General features: G+C 34.4%; 3 protein-coding genes across 5 annotated transcripts; all 3 read left to right on the top strand.

The window, feature by feature from the left end:
• Positions 1 to 104: 104 nt before the first annotated feature.
• On the top strand, positions 105 to 2,798 carry LOC145588462 (cytochrome c). Of its 2 annotated transcripts, XM_081645111.1 has the most exons (4): positions 105 to 348; positions 1,537 to 1,670; positions 2,249 to 2,310; positions 2,420 to 2,798. In XM_081645111.1, exons 1-4 carry the CDS (start codon positions 237 to 239, stop codon positions 2,454 to 2,456), a joined length of 345 nt encoding a protein of 114 aa, XP_081501237.1. In that variant the 5' UTR covers positions 105 to 236; the 3' UTR covers positions 2,457 to 2,798. The 2 variants fall into 2 exon arrangements, with proteins under 2 accessions (XP_081501237.1, XP_081501238.1); XM_081645112.1 differs by lacking the exon at positions 2,249 to 2,310 and having other exon boundaries at positions 111 to 348.
• A 656-nt stretch (positions 2,799 to 3,454) lies between these two features.
• On the top strand, positions 3,455 to 9,343 carry LOC145590141 (putative pectin methylesterase CGR2). Its single transcript, XM_081646890.1, has 7 exons — positions 3,455 to 3,692; positions 5,092 to 5,270; positions 5,601 to 5,640; positions 5,751 to 5,789; positions 6,306 to 6,680; positions 7,561 to 7,619; positions 8,971 to 9,343. The coding sequence occupies exons 2-7, from the start codon at positions 5,148 to 5,150 to the stop codon at positions 9,121 to 9,123; spliced, it is 789 nt and encodes a 262-aa protein (XP_081503016.1). The 5' UTR covers positions 3,455 to 3,692; positions 5,092 to 5,147; the 3' UTR covers positions 9,124 to 9,343.
• Positions 9,344 to 11,160: 1,817 nt separating this feature from the next.
• LOC145590140 (DUF21 domain-containing protein At2g14520-like) lies at positions 11,161 to 18,056 on the top strand. Of its 2 annotated transcripts, none has more exons than XM_081646889.1 (11): positions 11,161 to 11,774; positions 12,858 to 12,934; positions 13,019 to 13,102; positions 13,651 to 13,764; positions 13,891 to 13,977; positions 15,480 to 15,619; positions 15,742 to 15,829; positions 16,511 to 16,584; positions 16,932 to 17,044; positions 17,316 to 17,587; positions 17,689 to 18,056. In XM_081646889.1, the coding sequence occupies exons 1-11, from the start codon at positions 11,597 to 11,599 to the stop codon at positions 17,731 to 17,733; spliced, it is 1,272 nt and encodes a 423-aa protein (XP_081503015.1). In that variant the 5' UTR covers positions 11,161 to 11,596; the 3' UTR covers positions 17,734 to 18,056. The 2 variants fall into 2 exon arrangements, with proteins under 2 accessions (XP_081503015.1, XP_081503014.1); XM_081646888.1 differs by having other exon boundaries at positions 11,171 to 11,774; positions 16,932 to 17,059.
• Positions 18,057 to 18,315: the final 259 nt, after the last annotated feature.

Here is an 18,315-nt window from a genome sequence, read left to right as displayed (position 1 = left end):
TTGTTCTAATGTAGTCCTACTAATCAAAAAAGATGGTCATTTTAAGTAGACACGTGGCTTGATTTCGTCCATTAAAAACTAGGCCACCAGAAGACTGAAGGCAGGTTTCGTGATAAAAAAACCCTTCTACTTTCCAGAAGTTTCTTCAATTTTCTAAATTTCCCACTTAATTTTCCATTTTCTTCCTCTGATTTCCAGGCTAATTGTAGCAAGTTAAACAATCTTTGTTACTAAAAATGGCAAGTTTTAGCGAAGCACCAGCAGGAAACAAAGATTCAGGAGCCAAGATTTTCAGGACTAAATGTGCTCAGTGCCACACCGTCGAAAAAGGCGCTGGTCATAAGCAAGGTTTCTCTTTTTTTCTTTCTTCTCAATTATTTTTCTTGATAATAATATGAACATTTAAAAGCATATACTAGTATATGTTGGTGTTGTTTAATTAAGTTATGGAATTTGTGTTAAATGTTAATCAAGATTGATGATCAAATAATAATATCAGATTTTGGGTTAGAATTGCTCTAGTTAATGAGTTGGTACATCGAATTTGGCCTTGCTAAATGGTAATTAGAGATTGTGATTCATATACTTGCGTTACTGCGTGTTTTTGTGCACCTATTAGAGATTGTGATTTGAACGCCTTGTTTTACTACTTAGGTGAACGTTCAGCTAATGTAGATTGTGATTCCGAACACTTGTGTTGTTGCTACTTGTTATATGTGATCAAGTCTTTGTGCACATATTAGAGATTGTGATTCGAACACTTTCGTTGTTGCTAGTTATGTAAGAGCAATTGTGTGCACCTATTAGAGATTGTGATTTGAAGGCTAGCTTTATTGCTACTTATGTACGGTGTAAGCGCGCGCTACTATGTGCACCTATTAGAGATTGTGATTCAATGCTGAATGGGGAGCTCTAGATTATAACTTGGTTATCGAAGGGTATATGTGGCTTAAGTATATGTGGATGATTTACGAGGGGGTTTCGTATTTGTAATTTTCTTGGGTTTTTAACTTTAGTTTGACGATTTTTAAATGGACTCTGGCAATGCTGATTTGTTGCTATCTCTTTATCATATTCAAGCACGATGATGCTTCAGTGAACTTGTATTTGTAAGTTGTATCATTGGAGGTCTTATTTGTGCTTTTATCTTTTAATTTGTTGCATTACGTGTTTGGCCTTTATAATTTCTTCTACAAAGATATTATGTTTGCATTACATATTATATAAATTTGTTGTATTGTATTATTATGGTCTTTAAGTTTCTGTCGATGTTGTGGTTGATCATGATCATGTAAGTTGTGTATTCCAATGGTCATGTATCTTTTACTAAATACTTTTTTGTGACTAGTGACCTTGTTATGTTCTTGGTAAAGTCGTGTTGTGTCTGACAGTTGTTTGAGAATGCTTATGATTTTGTATCTTAAATGCTGATTGGAACTTACTACTAAAATACGTTCTAGTACTTAATTGTCTGATTAATGCTTATGAAATAAATGAGTATTGTAGCTATTCTGATTCAGATTTATGACATTACAGGTCCAAATCTAAATGGTCTTTTCGGGAGGCAGTCAGGCTCAGCTGCAGGATATTCTTACTCTTCTGCTAACAAGAATAAGGCCGTTTTGTGGGCAGAAGATACATTGTACGACTACCTGCTGAACCCAAAGAAGGTATGTTGATGACTTAATCGTACTCTTTTCATCAAATTGATTCCGGAAGCCTATGTTTTATCATAATTCACGTGCCACAAGTGTTTAACAAGTCATAATGTCAAAAATTGGCTGTCGTATAAAGGTACTTGCATGCTTTGAGCCCAAAATGACATGTCATGCGTGTAGTCGTGTAGAATATTTTGACTTGGGTAGTTGATTTGAACTAGGGGAGTTCGAGTATTGAGTCATAGGCTGATGTCTTCCATTACATCTATTTATCTGTGAAATTTCTCTACATTACAAGTAAATGGAATTACCTCCACTTCTTCACTCTTGTGTTTATGCTGTACATGTTGTGTAATGTTTATACATTGTTACCCTGTTTTAGCTTTCTTCAAGTTTGTTTCAAAGTCAATATAATTGAGCAAAATCTTTTGTTCTTGCTCCTCAATTGTTGATGTACTTCTTCCTCTGCAGCAGAATGCAAACACTATTTCCTATATACCGTTTTGTCCATCCCAATTACAAGTAAACATACACTTTGAATAGGTTTTAGATCTCTTGATCCTGTAACTTCATACTCCGTACTATGTTAGCTTTTAATAGGGGCAGAGGCAGCTACATATATAGGAGATCTACATGCTGTGATGTTATTAAGGCCAATATAACTGCTCTCTTTGATTTGAATAATTTGATGCATGAATGTTGGAGATAATATTGAAGCTATTTCTTAGAATTAACTTGCACATGTTGTGGGTGCCGTGCAGTACATTCCTGGAACAAAGATGGTTTTCCCTGGTTTGAAGAAACCACAAGATCGTGCAGACCTGATCGCGTATTTGAAAGAAGCTACCGCTGAATAATTGCAAAGTATCCCCTTTCTTGCTGGAGATAACATCTAGAACTTCTCATTAGCATGATTGCACGAAAGGAGCTTGCAACAATTGTCTTTTAAATAAAATTCAGCATGATTCTTTGTTATTTAGGCTATAAACTTGGGTTATTATGGGTCTTTTGTTCTTCCTTCCGTATTGCAATTCTTTGTTGTTTAGGCTGATCGATGAAGCATTGTCTTCGGACCGAAGTTAATTGATAAATAAGAACTTTGTATTATTTCTACTGGTAAATGATGTTTATTTTGTGGGAGATACAATTTTACATTCATTAAATATGAACTTGTTGCTCAATTTCATCTGCTCAGATTGTGGATTCATTAATTTCTTATTATCAAGATGCTTTGGTATGGGTGTATTCTTTTCCTTTTTTTAAGCAAATTTCTTAGCATGTTGGCGTGTGGTAGACTGGCAGTGTGTGGCACTCGTTGTTCATGTTTGTCATGATTTCGTGAGCCGGCCGGTTAGGGCAGTCAGGTTGTTTAGACATATACACACAATTGAGGTTTCTACAAACCCATTGTCTAAAGATTCTCAACCTACATTTAATAAATAACGTTATAAAGTCCGTTAAACAATAATTTACCATAATAAATAAATACTTTATATCCTTGTGTTTGATCGGGATTTGTCCCTCTCTTTCACCAAAAAAAAAAAAAAAAAAAAAAATCCTTGTGTTTGATACCATATAGCAAAGTTTAAATTATTCCTATAATATGGAGTACTAATCACACAATTTATTTATTAATATAGTTAGTACTCTCTTGATCTTTCGTCCCTTAAAGATTGCCCCATATATTATTTTTACGTGTTTAATTTTGTATCATACACTCATATAATATGCTAACATAAACGCACAAATTTGTCCGAGCTTTAGTAAAAGATAGAAGGAGTAATATAATTTCATAAAATGATTCATGGTTGACTGGTTGTTATAATTTTGCCACTGAAAAAAAGAAAAAAAAAGCAACAAAAATCGAATAATAAGTTGAAAACCTTGGCTTTGGGCCAAAGGCGTTGCCACAGTTCCATTGTTTAAGTATCTCACTCTCATTTTGAGCTCGAGAGACAGAGAAAGCCTCAGATCTAATTACGAATCCTCGTCATTTATATCCAAAATTTCCTAATTTTAATCATTCATTTCCAGGTTTTATTTCTTATTATACCAATTTATTTCATTTAATTTCGTCATTTTCTTATTCTTTGCTTTTGATAATTGTTGGTTGTTGCTTTATTTTATGTTATCTTTTCAATATCTTGAATTATATATTGTTCGCATTCTTCCTGTGTTTATTCTTTTTCTATTAATTTGATTGCTTTTTCTTTTTGTTAATAATTTTATCTATGATTTTGTATTTTTATGGCATTGTATACAATTTGTGGAATTCCTGTTACTGAATTAATTTGAATATTGGTTTCTGATTTTGAGGGATTTGATTACGCCTGAAACCCTAGATTGCTGTTGAAAATTTGTGCAATCCTGAAAAATGCCTGCTTTTTCTCTGTTTTATTGATTATTAAGGATGGTTATGGGATTTTGAGCGAATTTCACGTAACTTATAAATGTGGCGTATTAAAGTGGGATGGAGGGACGAGGGACTAGTTTGCTATGTAACTGTTACTTTCTTGCTGGAAATGTCTCAGCTTGGGCTGGTTTTAATTGCTGTGAAATGTGAAGTGATCATGTCATTCATAAACATTCTAAAATAAAAAAAAAATATAAAAAAAATTTTGAGGTAGGGTAATCATTGGCGAACGAGTTTTATAGGAGTGGCAAGAAAAGACAAGAAGGGTTATTTTTATGATGAAAAGACTCTATGGTGCTTTGCTGTTTAGTGAGTATTAGAATTAAGTAGCTGCTTTCTTTACGGGAAATACAACTAAAGCTTTTAAATTTGGTGAAATGTGTGAAAATCATCTTTTTTGGGAACTCTAGTTGCTCGATAGAAAATCATAATGTACATTTTAGACTCTTGGAGAGTCTATGCACTATGTATCTCCTCTATCTTTGGTAGGGAATGTATTTCTAGTCATATAGATTGATACTATATGTCTTTAGGGAAGCTTAGAGCGCCATGTTGTTGATATTGCTTATGGCCATAGACCGTTATGTAGAACAGTAGACAACTCGGGAAGAGGCCTCCATGTTTTGTTCATGTTTTGTTGTGTATTAAAAGCACAACAAAACATATGATCCTCTATCCAGAAATAATTGGTACCTTAATAATTGATAGTGTAATTGAAATAGTATAGTGGCAGTAAATATGAAGGGAGGTAATCCATGATACCATGTTAGTATAGAGGAGTAGCATTTTCAATTAAATTCTAAGGGTAGAGACTATGGCTCTGTATCTTGTCTCAGATGGAAGCCTCAAAACAAGCCTTGGGCAATGGTATGAGATGCAATATCTACCTGAGATGCTACATCTAGTTAGCCAATATAATAAGATGATATCCCCTTTATTCAACAAATTTTTTACTTTTTGTTGAGATGCCCTGATTATATCCTGCAAATTAATCTAATTGTTTGTTCTGCTATCTTGCAGGGGCTAGGGGACTGCAAGTTTTCATACCATAATCTTTGCCAGTTTTTTTTTTTGCAATGTCACGTAGACCTGTAAATCCTACTCGGCGTTTAGTTGATAGTGGGAACGTTTCTTTGGGAGGGTCATTGCAATTAAAGTCACGCTCGTCACCTCTTTTGACTATAGGGCTTGTGCTTTTGGTACTTCTCTTTTCTTTATGCATGGCCATTTGAAAGCAGGTTTTACACTTTCTTGTACTAACATCTGACACCGTATGTGTTCCAATATTAGGCCTTTTTGTATGTTGGTATTTTGATTTTTTGTTACTTTTTTTGTTGATAGTTAATGTTGAAATGACCTGACTAATGTTGAAACACGTGTTTTATTTCTTTACTTCCTTTTCTACTTCATGTCAATATTTCTTGTAAAAAAGTACATTTTTATCAGAATGTTGTTTTCAGTAAACTTTTTCTTATGCAAAAGGCATGCCTTTTCAAAGAAAAATTCTTATACTTTCTTATCAATTTCAGGGTACAATCCTTTTCTATGCCTACTTATACAGCAATTCAGGTTTGTAATGTATTGTATTACTTATTAGTTCATGCTCTTGTGAATAATTTTTAATTATTTCATTTACACCTTTAATCAATGTGTGAATTTTTTCCTTTCATGCTTTGCAGGTTGGACAAGTGGGGTTGATGTTGTGAGTAGATTTGAAGGTAGCTTTATAACTCACTCCTTTTGGTTTCTTTTGTGTAGGTTTAGTGATAGAAATTTAACTTGTGGTATTGCTTTTGTTTGTGTGCACACTTCTTAATGAGAATGGCTGTATGATGGGTACGATTTTTTATTTTTCAGTTGCTAAGATGTATTTCTAAACATAGTTGTAATTTGTGTACACAAGCTAGGTATTAAGGTATCCAATTATCAAGCACCAATGGCCGATGAAATATGTAGCACAGACTCTATTATCAATGCTTTTTTTTTTGGAGGGGGGTGGGGTACTGGAGTGGGGTGAGGTGAGGTGGGAGGCGGGGTAACAACATGTATATTTTTCTTGAGCTAATCTCTGAAAGTAACTTCATGATATCCTAAATTGTATGTTTAACTTTCTTGTATGCAACAAATTCTTTGTTTTGCCAAAAAAAATTTGTTTGTTAGCCAGGAGAATAGAACAGTAGCAAGCTGATGGTCTGTAAATTATTCAAGTATATGACCTTGTTACATTTCTGTAGGTGGTGTGTCATGCACGTTAGAGCTGCAACAGGCGTTACCGATTCTAAAGAAAGCATACGGAGACAGCATGCATAAAGTATTACATGTAGGCCCTGATACTTGTTCTGTAGTGTCTAAGCTATTAAAAGAAGGCGGCAATGAAGCATGGGGAGTGGAACCATATGACATTGATGATGCTGATAATCAGTGCCAGAAGCTTGTGCGTAAAGCTATTGTACGGGTTGCTGATATCAAATTTCCTCTTCCATACCGTGCAAAATCATTTTCACTTGTTATGGTATCAGATGCACTGGATTATTTATCTCCTAGATACCTTAACAGAACACTTCCTGAATTGGCAAGGGTTGCTTCTGAGGGTCTTGTTATTTTCACTGGTAATGATCTATAATTCTAAACCATAGCAAGTTTATTTATTTCTGCTTAAAAACCCAATTTGACCTTTTGAATCTGCCGTCATTTGTCCAATACCAGACCAAGTGCATGACTAGATAATTGATATATGATGAAGGTTATGTTTGCTCTTTTGTCTCTGGAAGTGTGATGAAATATGAGTTGGCTTACCTTTAAGTTACGAAGTATGATTTTTAAGCTTATATTTCCCATGAGGAGTAGTGTCACAGGATCCTTATCTTTTTAGTATGGTCACTGGCAGTTGGCATGTCCTTTCTAGAGCGAAAAAGTCTAAAAGCTACAGAATCATCTATCTGATCAGTATATTATATATTTCAGTGAGCACTTATGCAATAAGACATAGGCATGGCAGGGAGGACATAGGTAATAGGGCATAAGACATAGGTATGCAATTAAGCTATTATTCAGATCCCAATAGCTAAAAGAGAAAACGCATGAACTTAAAGTTTGATTTTGTAACTTGTATATATGATGAAAGGCAAAGAGACTCATGATGCTTAAGGGATAATTGACGTAAAGCATTTCGAACAATGTGGAGGTAAATAATAATGGATACTCCCACTATCTTTTTCTTAACTTTGTAGTTTGATTTGCACACTTGGTAAGGACATTGGAGAGGTAGCAAACCATAGTGTGAACACATGATTAAGTATGGGCATTGCAGTCATCAAACAAAGTACTGTATGTTTCAGTTATTGTCAAATGTCAATTATAGATAAAAGATTATAGGTAACCTATCAAGTGAGAAATCAGATAAATCTTTTGTGGTTAAAAATATCCCATTTATATTAATTATGTTTCCTCATCTGTGAAGATTTGCTGATTTGTCTTCCTGTATAATAGGTTATCCTGGACGACAACAGAGAGCCAAGGTTGCTGAGCTATCCAAATTTGGTCGCCCTGTAAGTGACGCGTTTTTTATCCTTAATTCCTTATACTTTTCTTCAATTGGGTAAATTTTTCCTTTTTTTTTTTAGTTAAAGTGTGATCCATCTCATGACTGGCTTTCAGGATACCAGTTTGTCCATATTCTGAATAGATCAAATATACCCAATTTGTAAATTATCTTGAGTAATTGCAGTGGGGTACTAATGAAGTGGAGACTGAAAAATAAAGATTTATTGTTTCTAACTCAATGCTTAGAGCTTGTCAAACAATGGTGGCTTCTAGTCTGCTTCTTACTGAGAAAATTGGACTTTTATTTTCTTTTAACCTTTTGCTCACGTCTGCAAGCCCTTGTCCCTTCACTTGGGCTAAAATTAAATTTGAAAAGTTAGATTTAAAATTAAATTTGTGAAGGAACATTACCAAAAGAGAAAGTGATTAAAGTTTTGTGCCTCACTGCATCATTTGCATTGAATGTTTCTGCACAGATTCATCTTTGAGTGCTATATGGGAATCACTATACCTTATGCCCCCATTATAAGGCATCTTAGTTGCATTGTGTATTAATTTGTGCAAACTTCAAAGTTCTGTGCCACATAGAAGGGGATCTTTTTATATGAAGTAAAAATTTCCTTTAGTCTTCACTGTTGCACTGTACATCTTTAGCTGGGTTTACTTATATAAAATCCAAAGAGGTAGAGGTTGCACAGAATACTCCGTTTTGTGTCATTTCCTCATCTTTATGTTTTGTTTGTAAGATTTTGGGGTGGCACCAGAGGGTACAGGCAGGGGGCCAATGGCCAAAAATGGTTAGGGGAGAGGCAAAGGAGAGTAGAAGGAACCGCAGGCCAAGATCTTTTCAGCTTCTCCAAATAGTTTCCATTTGAATCTTGTGCTTCAGTAGTGTTGAAGCACACCTGTGGAAGGATCCATATAGTTTAAACTACTTTAAAGAGAGTAATTTGGGGAAGTTCCCATTTTTATTTAGTAGAAGTGGCCTATGTGGCTAAATATCTAGGGATAGATGGAGTAATAGTTTATTTATGGCGCATGTTCATTTTCAAAATGCTCATTCCATGTGCCACAGGCTTTGAGATGTAAGTTTTATGTTTAGTATGCCATTGTCCATAAATTGCCGTAATGTACATCTGTGTAAACATTTTGTGGCCAGTTATGTGTATCAGATGCTGATGTATCTTTCAGAAACTCTCTTCAACTTGTTACTGTGATTGGCGCACATTGTTCATTAATCTTGGAATTCTTATTCACCAATGATTAGTCATTATACATAATTCTACTGTTAGTTTAGTTATTTATATGATTTGCCTACAACAGCAAGAATAATGTCCTGATCTTTTGTTTGTCAAGGCCAAATTGAGGAGTGCTACTTGGTGGATTAGATATTTTGTTCAAACAAGTTTAGAGGAAAATGAAGCTGCAACGAAGAAGTTTGAACAGGCTGCAGTAAAGCGTTCATACAGGCCATCTTGTCAAATTTTCCACTTGAAAGCATATCCTTGAGTTCGCAAAGATCATGTACTTATACAAGGGCACAAGGCTTGGTGTGAGAGTGATACTTAACCCGTTTCATTACTGCATAGCTCAGAGTATAAATATATTGTGGTGGTGTGAAGAAATTACCAAATCCTTGTAATCGAAATTTAGCTTAGGTAAATCTGGGAATGTTGTCACTCATTTTTCTCAATGCCAGAATGCATCTCTTGAAAGTTTTTCTTTCATACTTTAACTGCCAAATTGTCTAATGTGAGTCACTGAGGTCCCTTGTCCCACACTCCCACACCTAAAACGTCAATGTGTTGGCCTGTGGCACAGCCCAGCACAAATAAAGTATGGCACATGTTATGGCACGGCCCATCCACACTTTTTATTTAGAATAACACAACAAGACACAACACAACTTGGTACAACTGTATGCTAACACAAGTTAAATTTAGTTTAGCCACACAAGTGGCTAGACCCTGGGCTGTGTGCCACACAAGCGGCTAGACCACGGGCTGTGCCTTACCACAGCCAAGGCGTGTAGGCTCGACACGATATTATCTTTATCCAAACTTGATTGATAAAGGGCATGGTGTAGATTAGATTTTAGATCTTTCATAGTCCGTATCTTATTAGTGCTTTGCCGACTAAGTAAAGGGGCATCCTATTATCCAAGTGTTCCAATTCTCGAGTGATAATGCATGACATCCCAGCTTATAGCATTGAGAGAACATGCAAGCACAATTAAAATTATATCAAAGCAGCGTCGGTGTAGTGCTTGCGTAAGAGGATCTTATATACTTTTTCGTTGATTATATAAATAGTTCACACTCACTTTGATAGCTTAAGATAATACAGAATAAGCAAAAAGTTTTAATATTATCCTATCCGTTTAATAATACTTGTCACATTATCTCAACTTTTTTCATGACATTACATTTTCTTCTAAATCTTGAATAGTTATATCCATATAATTTGTCTACTAGGGTGTATCAAGTTTAGTCAATTATCACATTAGTTATATATTTATTTATCATCAACTATCTATGCTTTTATGATGATAAGATTTGAGAATATAATAAAAATTGATGACTTTATTCTATTTTTTTTTTAAAAGGGGGTAATTTTCACGTAAAAAAGCAAGAAGTGATCCAAAAAAAACTAAAGAAGTGTATGGGTATTGTTTTTGGTGGGACATTGGAAATTTGTGTTTTGATTATTTGGCTAATACTTAATTGAGAGGTCATTTAAGGCTTTAGGAGAGCTCAGTTTGGTCAGGGCTTTTCCTTTAGAGTCTCATTCTTACATCAAGAATTTGAAACTTAGGTAATGTAAGGTATAAGTCAAATTTTTACAACCATGCTATCTCAAATAGTCACAATTTGTGGGTAGAAAGTTTATTTATTATATTCTTCACATGTGAAATTTAAATATAGAAGTTTATATAATTAAGATTAACAATCTTACTAAATTTTTCTCAAAAAAAAAAAAAAAAAAATCTTACTAAATTAGTTTGAGAACATGTGATGCTGGAGTTTGCCTAAGAATAATTCCAGAATAAACCGAATGCTTATGCCACTAGTGGGTGCTAAATTCCAATAATGATCTTGCTATCATTAATCTATCAAACCAATTGTAAACCATCTTGTACACTTATGCATAAGTTTTTTTTAATGACACAGAACAATGATAAACCGAAAAGTAATAGTGTATTGAAAATCTCCCTCCGTCTAGAAATAATGTGTGAAAGAGAAAAATATTATAAAATGATAATGAAGTTAAAAGGAAGAGAAATAAATACTTTAATATTAATGTGAGTGTCCGTTAAAAAAAAAAAATATATTAATGTGAGTGAGGTTTTCACTTTTAGTAATAGGCCACTTAAAATAAACAATACTCCGTAGATATTATTTTCATGTGGTTCAAATCTGTTACACTTATTGTGGTAGTATATACTGAAATTGAGGAGGAATAAGATTTCAAACCCAAAATCATGAATAAAATCATCCAAACAAATCTTTTTTTTTTATACAAAGTTATATCTAAAACTTAAGACCAAATTCGATTCGACTCTGTCACACCATCTACACCAAAAAAAAAAAACATTTACTCTGTATGTTACTCCATATACTCGAATGAAGTAGTTGATCCGTCCTTAAAAGAAAAAATAAAATAAAATAAAAAGAACTTTTAGAAACGAAAAGAGTAAAATCGTAATTGATCCGTAAAGATTGAAAGATTTAGACTAAAGAGCCCACACCGCACCTGCAATCAGCTTTGTCATCCACACTTGTGCATCACACGTCGCGATTTCAGAAACGAAAATTCTCATTTTCTCTCTCCAAACCGCTTCCGTATAAGCTACTGCTACTGCAACTTCTACCATTATTACTACCTCTTACAGAACTAGGGTTTCTTCTAATTCTGCAACAATGGCGGTTCTTAATTTCCGAGCTTAATCTCTAATTTACTACAATTTCGAAGCAGAGAGAAAATGACTGTTGAGTATACATGTTGCGAGACGCATTTCTTCGTGAATATAGGAATCATCGTTTTTCTGGTGATTTTTGCTGGATTAATGTCTGGTCTTACTTTAGGGCTCATGTCAATGAGTCTTGTTGATCTCGAAGTTCTTGCTAAGTCTGGTACTCCTAAGGATCGTAAACATGCTGGTATAATTTCCAATTCTACTCTGTTATTACTCATTTTTATGTTAATTTTTTTATTTTAGTTGCAAATTTATGCCAATGCTGTCATTTTGATTTCATGTGCTTTTGAATATGCTTGATTATTTATGTTGATTTTGTTTTTTTGGTTTGGTTTATTGAAATTGTGGAGAATTTGGTGAAAGTTAAGTTATTCAATTTCATGTGAATGTGATTATTAGTTATAGTAACATGAACTGGTATAAATTACTAGAAAAGCTACAGTTGTTTGAAATTATTAGTGAAATGGCTTTGGTTTTTGATTTTGGTTGGTTTGGGTTGCAAAGGCAGTGTTCTTTTCGAGATCGGACTGTTATATGTGCTTATGTATTGAGGAAGGGGGTGATGTCTGATGTGTATGTGGTGTAAGTTATTGTTCTTTGTGAGGAGGTAGTGTTCATATTAGAAAAATTGTACATTTCTTGCAAATTTAGCACCTTGATAAAGATAGTTGAGTTTCTGGTAATCAGCCAGCTCCAAGATGGCTAGATTGAACTAGAAATATCCTAGGCTCCAGTCTTTTCATCGTGCAATAGCATCCTAATTCTAATTAAATTTTGTGGAAAGAGTTATTCCGAGAAGATAGAGCATGTAAAATGCAAGAAAAGGAATAATTGGAAGTTTATTTTCAACTGAACTGTTTCAGTTATCTAGGATTCACTTGTAATTCGTAGTTGATTGGATATATCTTATCTTCTTATTTAAGGGCTTTGGTGCTAGTGTATGTGTTTAGCATAAAGTGTTGAGGAAATGGACCAACACAAAAAGGGTTAAGAGTCTTAAGAGCATTTGGAAATGGAGGTAGTATGTTGCTAAAGAATACTTGAATAATAGGTTGGTTTATGTCTCAGTTTATAGGTCACCCAAATGTTCAGACAAGGTGGTTTATAAATCACTTTTTTTTTTTTGGTAATAATATGTTGCTATATTTATCAGAAATAATGAAGCTTTTTAATTTTATATTTACATTTTTTTTGGTGCAATCATTGTAAAGATTCAAAATTATTGTATATTGCTCCTAATGAAAACTTCCCCCTCTTCTCATGATAGAGAAGATATTGCCTGTTGTTAAAAATCAGCATCTACTACTCTGTACCCTGCTTATCTGCAATGCTGCTTCTATGGAGGTATTTTCATGTTCATATTGTATGTCTAACGCACTAACTTTGTAGAAAATACAAGCTAAAAAAATCCAAACCCTACTTTTGCAGGCACTTCCAATTTTTCTAGATAGTTTGGTTACAGCCTGGGGTGCCATCCTCATTTCAGTTACTTTGATACTTCTGTTTGGCGAGGTTAGTTGCTAGTAATATTCACATTTACGTAAAGATTCCAACTAACTTTATCTAAAACTGCATTGACATTGGCAGTTTGTCACTTGGTAATCAATATAAATTTTTAACTAAAAGGGCCTATGATGTTTTATTGACAGTATAAAGAATGACATCAATGTTGTATAGGTATTGCATAATGATTTATATATTAGATAATGAAAACTCACCTTAGATGACCTATGCTTTGGATTGGAGAGAGTACTATAACAGCATAACTCTTAAAGAGATATTGTCAGTGAGTGGATTTTGTACTGCCGTTTATGTGAGGCTATAGCATTCCACCCATTCTGCTTAGATGATAAAACCTTGTCTGAAAAGAAAGCTTTTTAGGCATTAGGGATTACATGTACCACTACTACCTGATTGGAAGTAGAGCTGTTTCCTGATCAAGGGTATTTTTGTCTGAGTAGTACTGTGTAATTGACGTTTTTTGTACAACAAGTATATTTCCTATCATGTTAACGTTTTCGTAAATTTTTAATCTAAACGGTATTCCATTGCAAATGCAGATTATACCACAGTCAGTTTGTTCTCGTCATGGTTTAGCGATTGGTGCAACAGTAGCGCCTTTTGTTCGTGTTCTTGTTTGGATTTGCTTTCCTGTTGCCTATCCGATAAGCAAGGTTTATGTTTCCTCTTATGTTTTTTCTGTTTTACTTGATTACTCTGGAGACGCTTTTGAAGTTTCCTATCATTTCATGGACATTTATGTCATTATGTTGATTGCTTGTTAATATTCTCGTCTGCAGCTGCTAGACTATCTTCTAGGGCATGGACATGTGGCTCTTTTCCGAAGAGCTGAATTGAAGACACTTGTCGATTTCCATGGAAATGAGGTCTGTGTTTGATTATATAAAATAATCTTTTCTTATGATATTTCCTTTAAATTTATTATTGTAGGAATCCATACCCTTTTTTCTCTCAGATAAACCAGGATCATGAAATCCAATGAGAAGAGGCTAAAAGTGTCTAAAAACACTAAAGTAGGGTGTTTTCCTTGTAGAGGAGGGGTTGAGAAAAGAGTCATCCCTGATTCCCTGTAAAGTAAGAGTTTGATTCGAGTAAAAAAAAAAAAAAGGATTGCTAATGCCCCCAAGTTAATGATCTTATCCACAGTATCAAGAATAGAGAAACGATGCAAAAAATCTGATGTCACAAAGTCATCATTTCTAGTCCTTCAAATCTGATGTCACAAAATCGATTCAATCCTATACCTTCAAAAAACACAATATTTGAAAAGGGATCAGCTTTCACACTTTAACTATCCCTTTTTCCATCCGTTCCAAGTTATAACATGTATTTGGTCGATCCTGAACCCAGCAAACCTTTTAGGGCAACAAATCATGCCAAATAGAGCATCTAGGGAAAGGAACTAGGAGGTCATTAGCTGATTCTTCACCATGTTTGAAAAGACTAGCGCTACTAGCAGTCTAGCACTACTGACTTTTCATTTTTCTTGTGGATCTCTTTGAGAATTTTCCCTTCCATGTTACAAGCAACGTACCCTGTTAAAACCAAAGGGGCTTGGAAGTACCTTGGACCTCCAATTGGCTTGGACCGGGGAATTAAGTTATCCTTTAAGGTATATCAAGTTGTGCTTTGTTAATTCTATCAGTGTCAGTGAGAGAATGGACCTGTTTTTTTTATTAGTGAATTTGAGCCTCCACCAGTATTTCCTTCTTATAGTCGAAGACTTGTAGAGGCCCAAGCTACTGCTATCCCAGTCTTTAAACATGATTGATTCTGGGGAAATATGTTGATTGAAAATTTGAAATATGGAATCCTACCTTTAACAAGACATCTTATGATTATAGAACCCAACCTTTCTCTAGCTACACTTCTTTTCAACTTCAGAGGTTAACAACACCTGTGGCCGCTAATTGAAGAAGGTAAGAAAATTTCTTAGAAGAACAAGTTGATGAACTCCTAAATGCTCATTACAATCAATAGAAAACTGTTTGTGCAAGGAAGCATTCTAACACCTTCCTGAAAATACCAACTGAAGTGACCACTTTTGGGAGGAGGTTTAATGAGGTTACAATGGTCAAGGAGCTTAGACCTAGCCTGAGCGAGGTCTTCCACTTTCAGATCAGGGATTTTGACCAGATAACCTTCATGTAAACACCGTGGAGTGTCTGATAACTCCAATTATTCCTACAGGATGTCACAACAGGTGTCGATTTTTATTTTAAACAATATGGGATGTTCTGTATGCAGTGTTAGCCATCATAGCAAGGCCTATTTTGTTCTATTGCAGCTCTAATGTTATGGCGACTATTGCCTTGATATATCGATCCTTCATGTAACCATATATCCATTTTTTATTTGTTGAAAACAGGCTGGAAAAGGTGGTGAATTAACGCATGATGAAACTACTATTATTGCTGGAGCGCTTGAAATGTCTGAGAAGACAGCTGGTGACGCAATGACTCCTATATCTGAGACATTTGCTGTTGACATCAATGCCACATTGGATAGGTGCAATATGTTATCACAATTTATAGTAATAAATAAACATATACGAAGTATATGTGTATTTTTTTCGTCATGCTCAGGAAAATAAAATTGCTATATGTAAGCTTATAGTATCTCCTTTGCAGGGTCACAATGAACGCAATTCTGGATAATGGCCATAGCCGAATTCCAGTATTTTATGAGCAGCAAACAAATATTATTGGACTTGTTCTGGTACGTTCAGTGTTGTTTTCTTCATTCAACTTTGCTGCTTCATCCCATAAAACTGCATTGAATTTGATTTCACAGTAATTCCTACAGCTTTTTTTTCCTGTTGCTTTTGAGAATAGAGATGAGCCATATTTGGCAGTATATTTACTAAATTTATTACAAATGAATATTGCATAGATGAGATTACAGTGTAGAATAGGGAAACAGAGGGAAAGTTCTCACCATAATAATATAGATTTCACGTTATATAAGAGAATGAATTTTGGAGATTGTAGTATGGAAGCAGAGGACAAAACCTCCTGAACATGAATATCTGCAAATCCTCCCAATTATATTGCATCTTCAGCTGTACACTCCTTTGTAAGAATGTAGCTGAAAAAGATGAAATATGAACTTCCTTTTCCATCAAATGCACAAAATGGGTAGAAATGTGAACTTGCTTTCTCATCACACTCACCAATATATCTCTCTAGCCAAGTGTAACAATAGAACCCAGGCATATTTAGTTATCACATTCGATCCAAAATATCTTGCTTCAAAGAAAGTGTGTGATTGAGCAATGGTGGATAATAAGGTGGTCTGCTGTCCTTAGTCTGTATTTTTTGTTTGGGCAATCCTTGTTATTTAATTTTGTCAATATATACTGCAGTATGTCTTCTAACAATGATTGCTTAACAATTTCAGGTGAAAAATCTGTTAACTATTGATCCAGAAGATGAAATACCTTTAAAGAGTGTAACAATTCGCAAAATTCCAAGGTACGTGTAGGGACTTTCATTCAAATGATGTTTGTTACTCAAAAGTTCAAAGCAATTAAAATTATTCCCTCCTATTCTTTCTTTAACTCACTATTTTTGCTCTCTTTCTTGTATGGCAATGGAAATTCTCTATTTTACCCGTATTCTATTGCATGCTTCACTACTATTCTATATGGAGTAATCCAAATGTCTCGTAACAACTTTCTCTTATCATGTTAAATAGAAAGATATAGGGATTATATGATTTTGAATTCCTGGTAGATTCCCAAAATATACATGTCAAATAATTTAATATGTGCGCTTTGCATTTTATCATGTAGATTTTCATATTTGTGTCTCTTATGTAGGGTACTTGAAACATTGCCTCTATATGACATACTGAATGAGTTTCAGAAAGGCCACAGCCACATGGCAGTAGTCATTCGGCATGTGAACAAACCAGAGGTGCCGCTAGTCAATGGTAATTCTGTGGGAGGTAATTCCTGGTCTGTGACCTGCTTCATTACTAATGAGTTTCTTTTAATCATTAAAGACTAGATACGTCCTTAAAAACTTTATTGAGGGATACTGAATTCCTGTTTGATAAAAAAAAAAAAAAAAAAAAAAAAAAAAAAAAAAAAAAAAAAAAAAAAAAATCCACCTATCATTGCATGATACAAAACGTCTGGAGGAGATGAACATGTGATAATTACTACTCCGTAATCATCTTTTGTCCTTTATGCTCTATGTAGATTCAGTGAAAGAGGTGAAGGTGGTCATTGACGATGATGATGAGCAACAGGGTACTCTAGAGAAGGCAAAGAGTCTGAAACAGAAAAGAAACTTCTACAAGTGGAAGAGCTTCCCAAACAGTAACAAATCGAACAAGGGAGTGAGGGCCAAGAAATGGAATAGGGATATATATTCAGACATCTTAGAGGTTGAGCAGCCTTTGCCAAAGCCTGATGAAGAAGAAGCGATCGGGATTATCACTTTGGAAGATGTCATTGAAGAGCTATTACAGGTAATTGAATATAATGTTTGTCTACTCCCTAAATTTGTCATAAACTAGCTTGACTAACTTGACGAAACTACCGGAAATTGGTTAAAATGGTGTATTTGCAGGAGGAGATTTATGACGAGACAGACCATCCTATTGATGATTCATGACACTTGGCTATACAAGTGAATATCTTAATTATAGATGATATAGCCATTATCAGTCCAAAAGAGGAGGATTAAGTTTCCGATAAAACAATTTGTCAATCCGAAGCTAGGTTAGGTCTTAGGTGGTCTGAGGCTGGAATGTATGATACATGCCATCATCAATATAGGTACTTTGTTTTGTGAATGAGTTGTAAATGTAAGCTAACAGTTGCTGATGGTCTCGCTTCGTTTGAGGTGAATCCATTATATTACAAAAATCTATTAGCGCGTGTAAGCTGTTTTTAGGACAAATAATAGATTAATGCTCGACTAGTTTCTCGACTTCCCTTTTTGTGCAATCTCAACATCACTGAGGTCACTAATACCCTTGAATTCTTGTGTGAATTAAAATTATGTGAGGTTACTTGTTGAACAGGTTTGGAATAGGTAATTGATTTCTGATAATGAAACATTATCAGCTTATTTGGCGTAGTCAAAGTATTATTATATACAAAGTATTTCGTATATATATAATTTTTAATATAAAGTCTTATTATATCACATGGTATTATTATATCACATGGTATTATTATATACAAAGTATTT

Source organism: Chenopodium album, chromosome 17, assembly GCF_948465745.1.
Source record: "Chenopodium album chromosome 17, dcCheAlbu1.1, whole genome shotgun sequence".
Lineage (NCBI taxonomy): Eukaryota > Viridiplantae > Streptophyta > Magnoliopsida > Caryophyllales > Amaranthaceae > Chenopodium > Chenopodium album.
The sequence above is the reverse complement of the archived record's forward strand: the minus strand, read 5'-3'. Positions and strand labels throughout refer to the sequence as shown.

What these genes read in the sequence shown, in the direction of transcription:
- LOC145588462 (XM_081645111.1), top strand. Translation starts at nt 237, where the DNA reads ATGGCAAGTTTTAGCGAAGCACCAGCAGGAAACAAAGATTCAGGAGCC. An exon ending in AGGCGCTGGTCATAAGCAAG is followed by an intron (nt 349 to 1,536) that starts GTTTCTCTTTTT and finishes ATGACATTACAG; the next exon opens with GTCCAAATCTAAATGGTCTT. An exon ending in ACCTGCTGAACCCAAAGAAG is followed by an intron (nt 1,671 to 2,248) that starts GTATGTTGATGA and finishes GTACTATGTTAG; the next exon opens with CTTTTAATAGGGGCAGAGGC.
- LOC145590140 (XM_081646888.1), top strand. Translation starts at nt 11,597, where the DNA reads ATGACTGTTGAGTATACATGTTGCGAGACGCATTTCTTCGTGAATATA. An exon ending in TCGATTTCCATGGAAATGAG is followed by an intron (nt 13,978 to 15,479) that starts GTCTGTGTTTGA and finishes TGTTGAAAACAG; the next exon opens with GCTGGAAAAGGTGGTGAATT. An exon ending in ATCAATGCCACATTGGATAG is followed by an intron (nt 15,620 to 15,741) that starts GTGCAATATGTT and finishes TCTCCTTTGCAG; the next exon opens with GGTCACAATGAACGCAATTC.
- LOC145590141 (XM_081646890.1), top strand. Translation starts at nt 5,148, where the DNA reads ATGTCACGTAGACCTGTAAATCCTACTCGGCGTTTAGTTGATAGTGGG. An exon ending in CTACTTATACAGCAATTCAG is followed by an intron (nt 5,641 to 5,750) that starts GTTTGTAATGTA and finishes CATGCTTTGCAG; the next exon opens with GTTGGACAAGTGGGGTTGAT. An exon ending in TGTTGTGAGTAGATTTGAAG is followed by an intron (nt 5,790 to 6,305) that starts GTAGCTTTATAA and finishes ACATTTCTGTAG; the next exon opens with GTGGTGTGTCATGCACGTTA.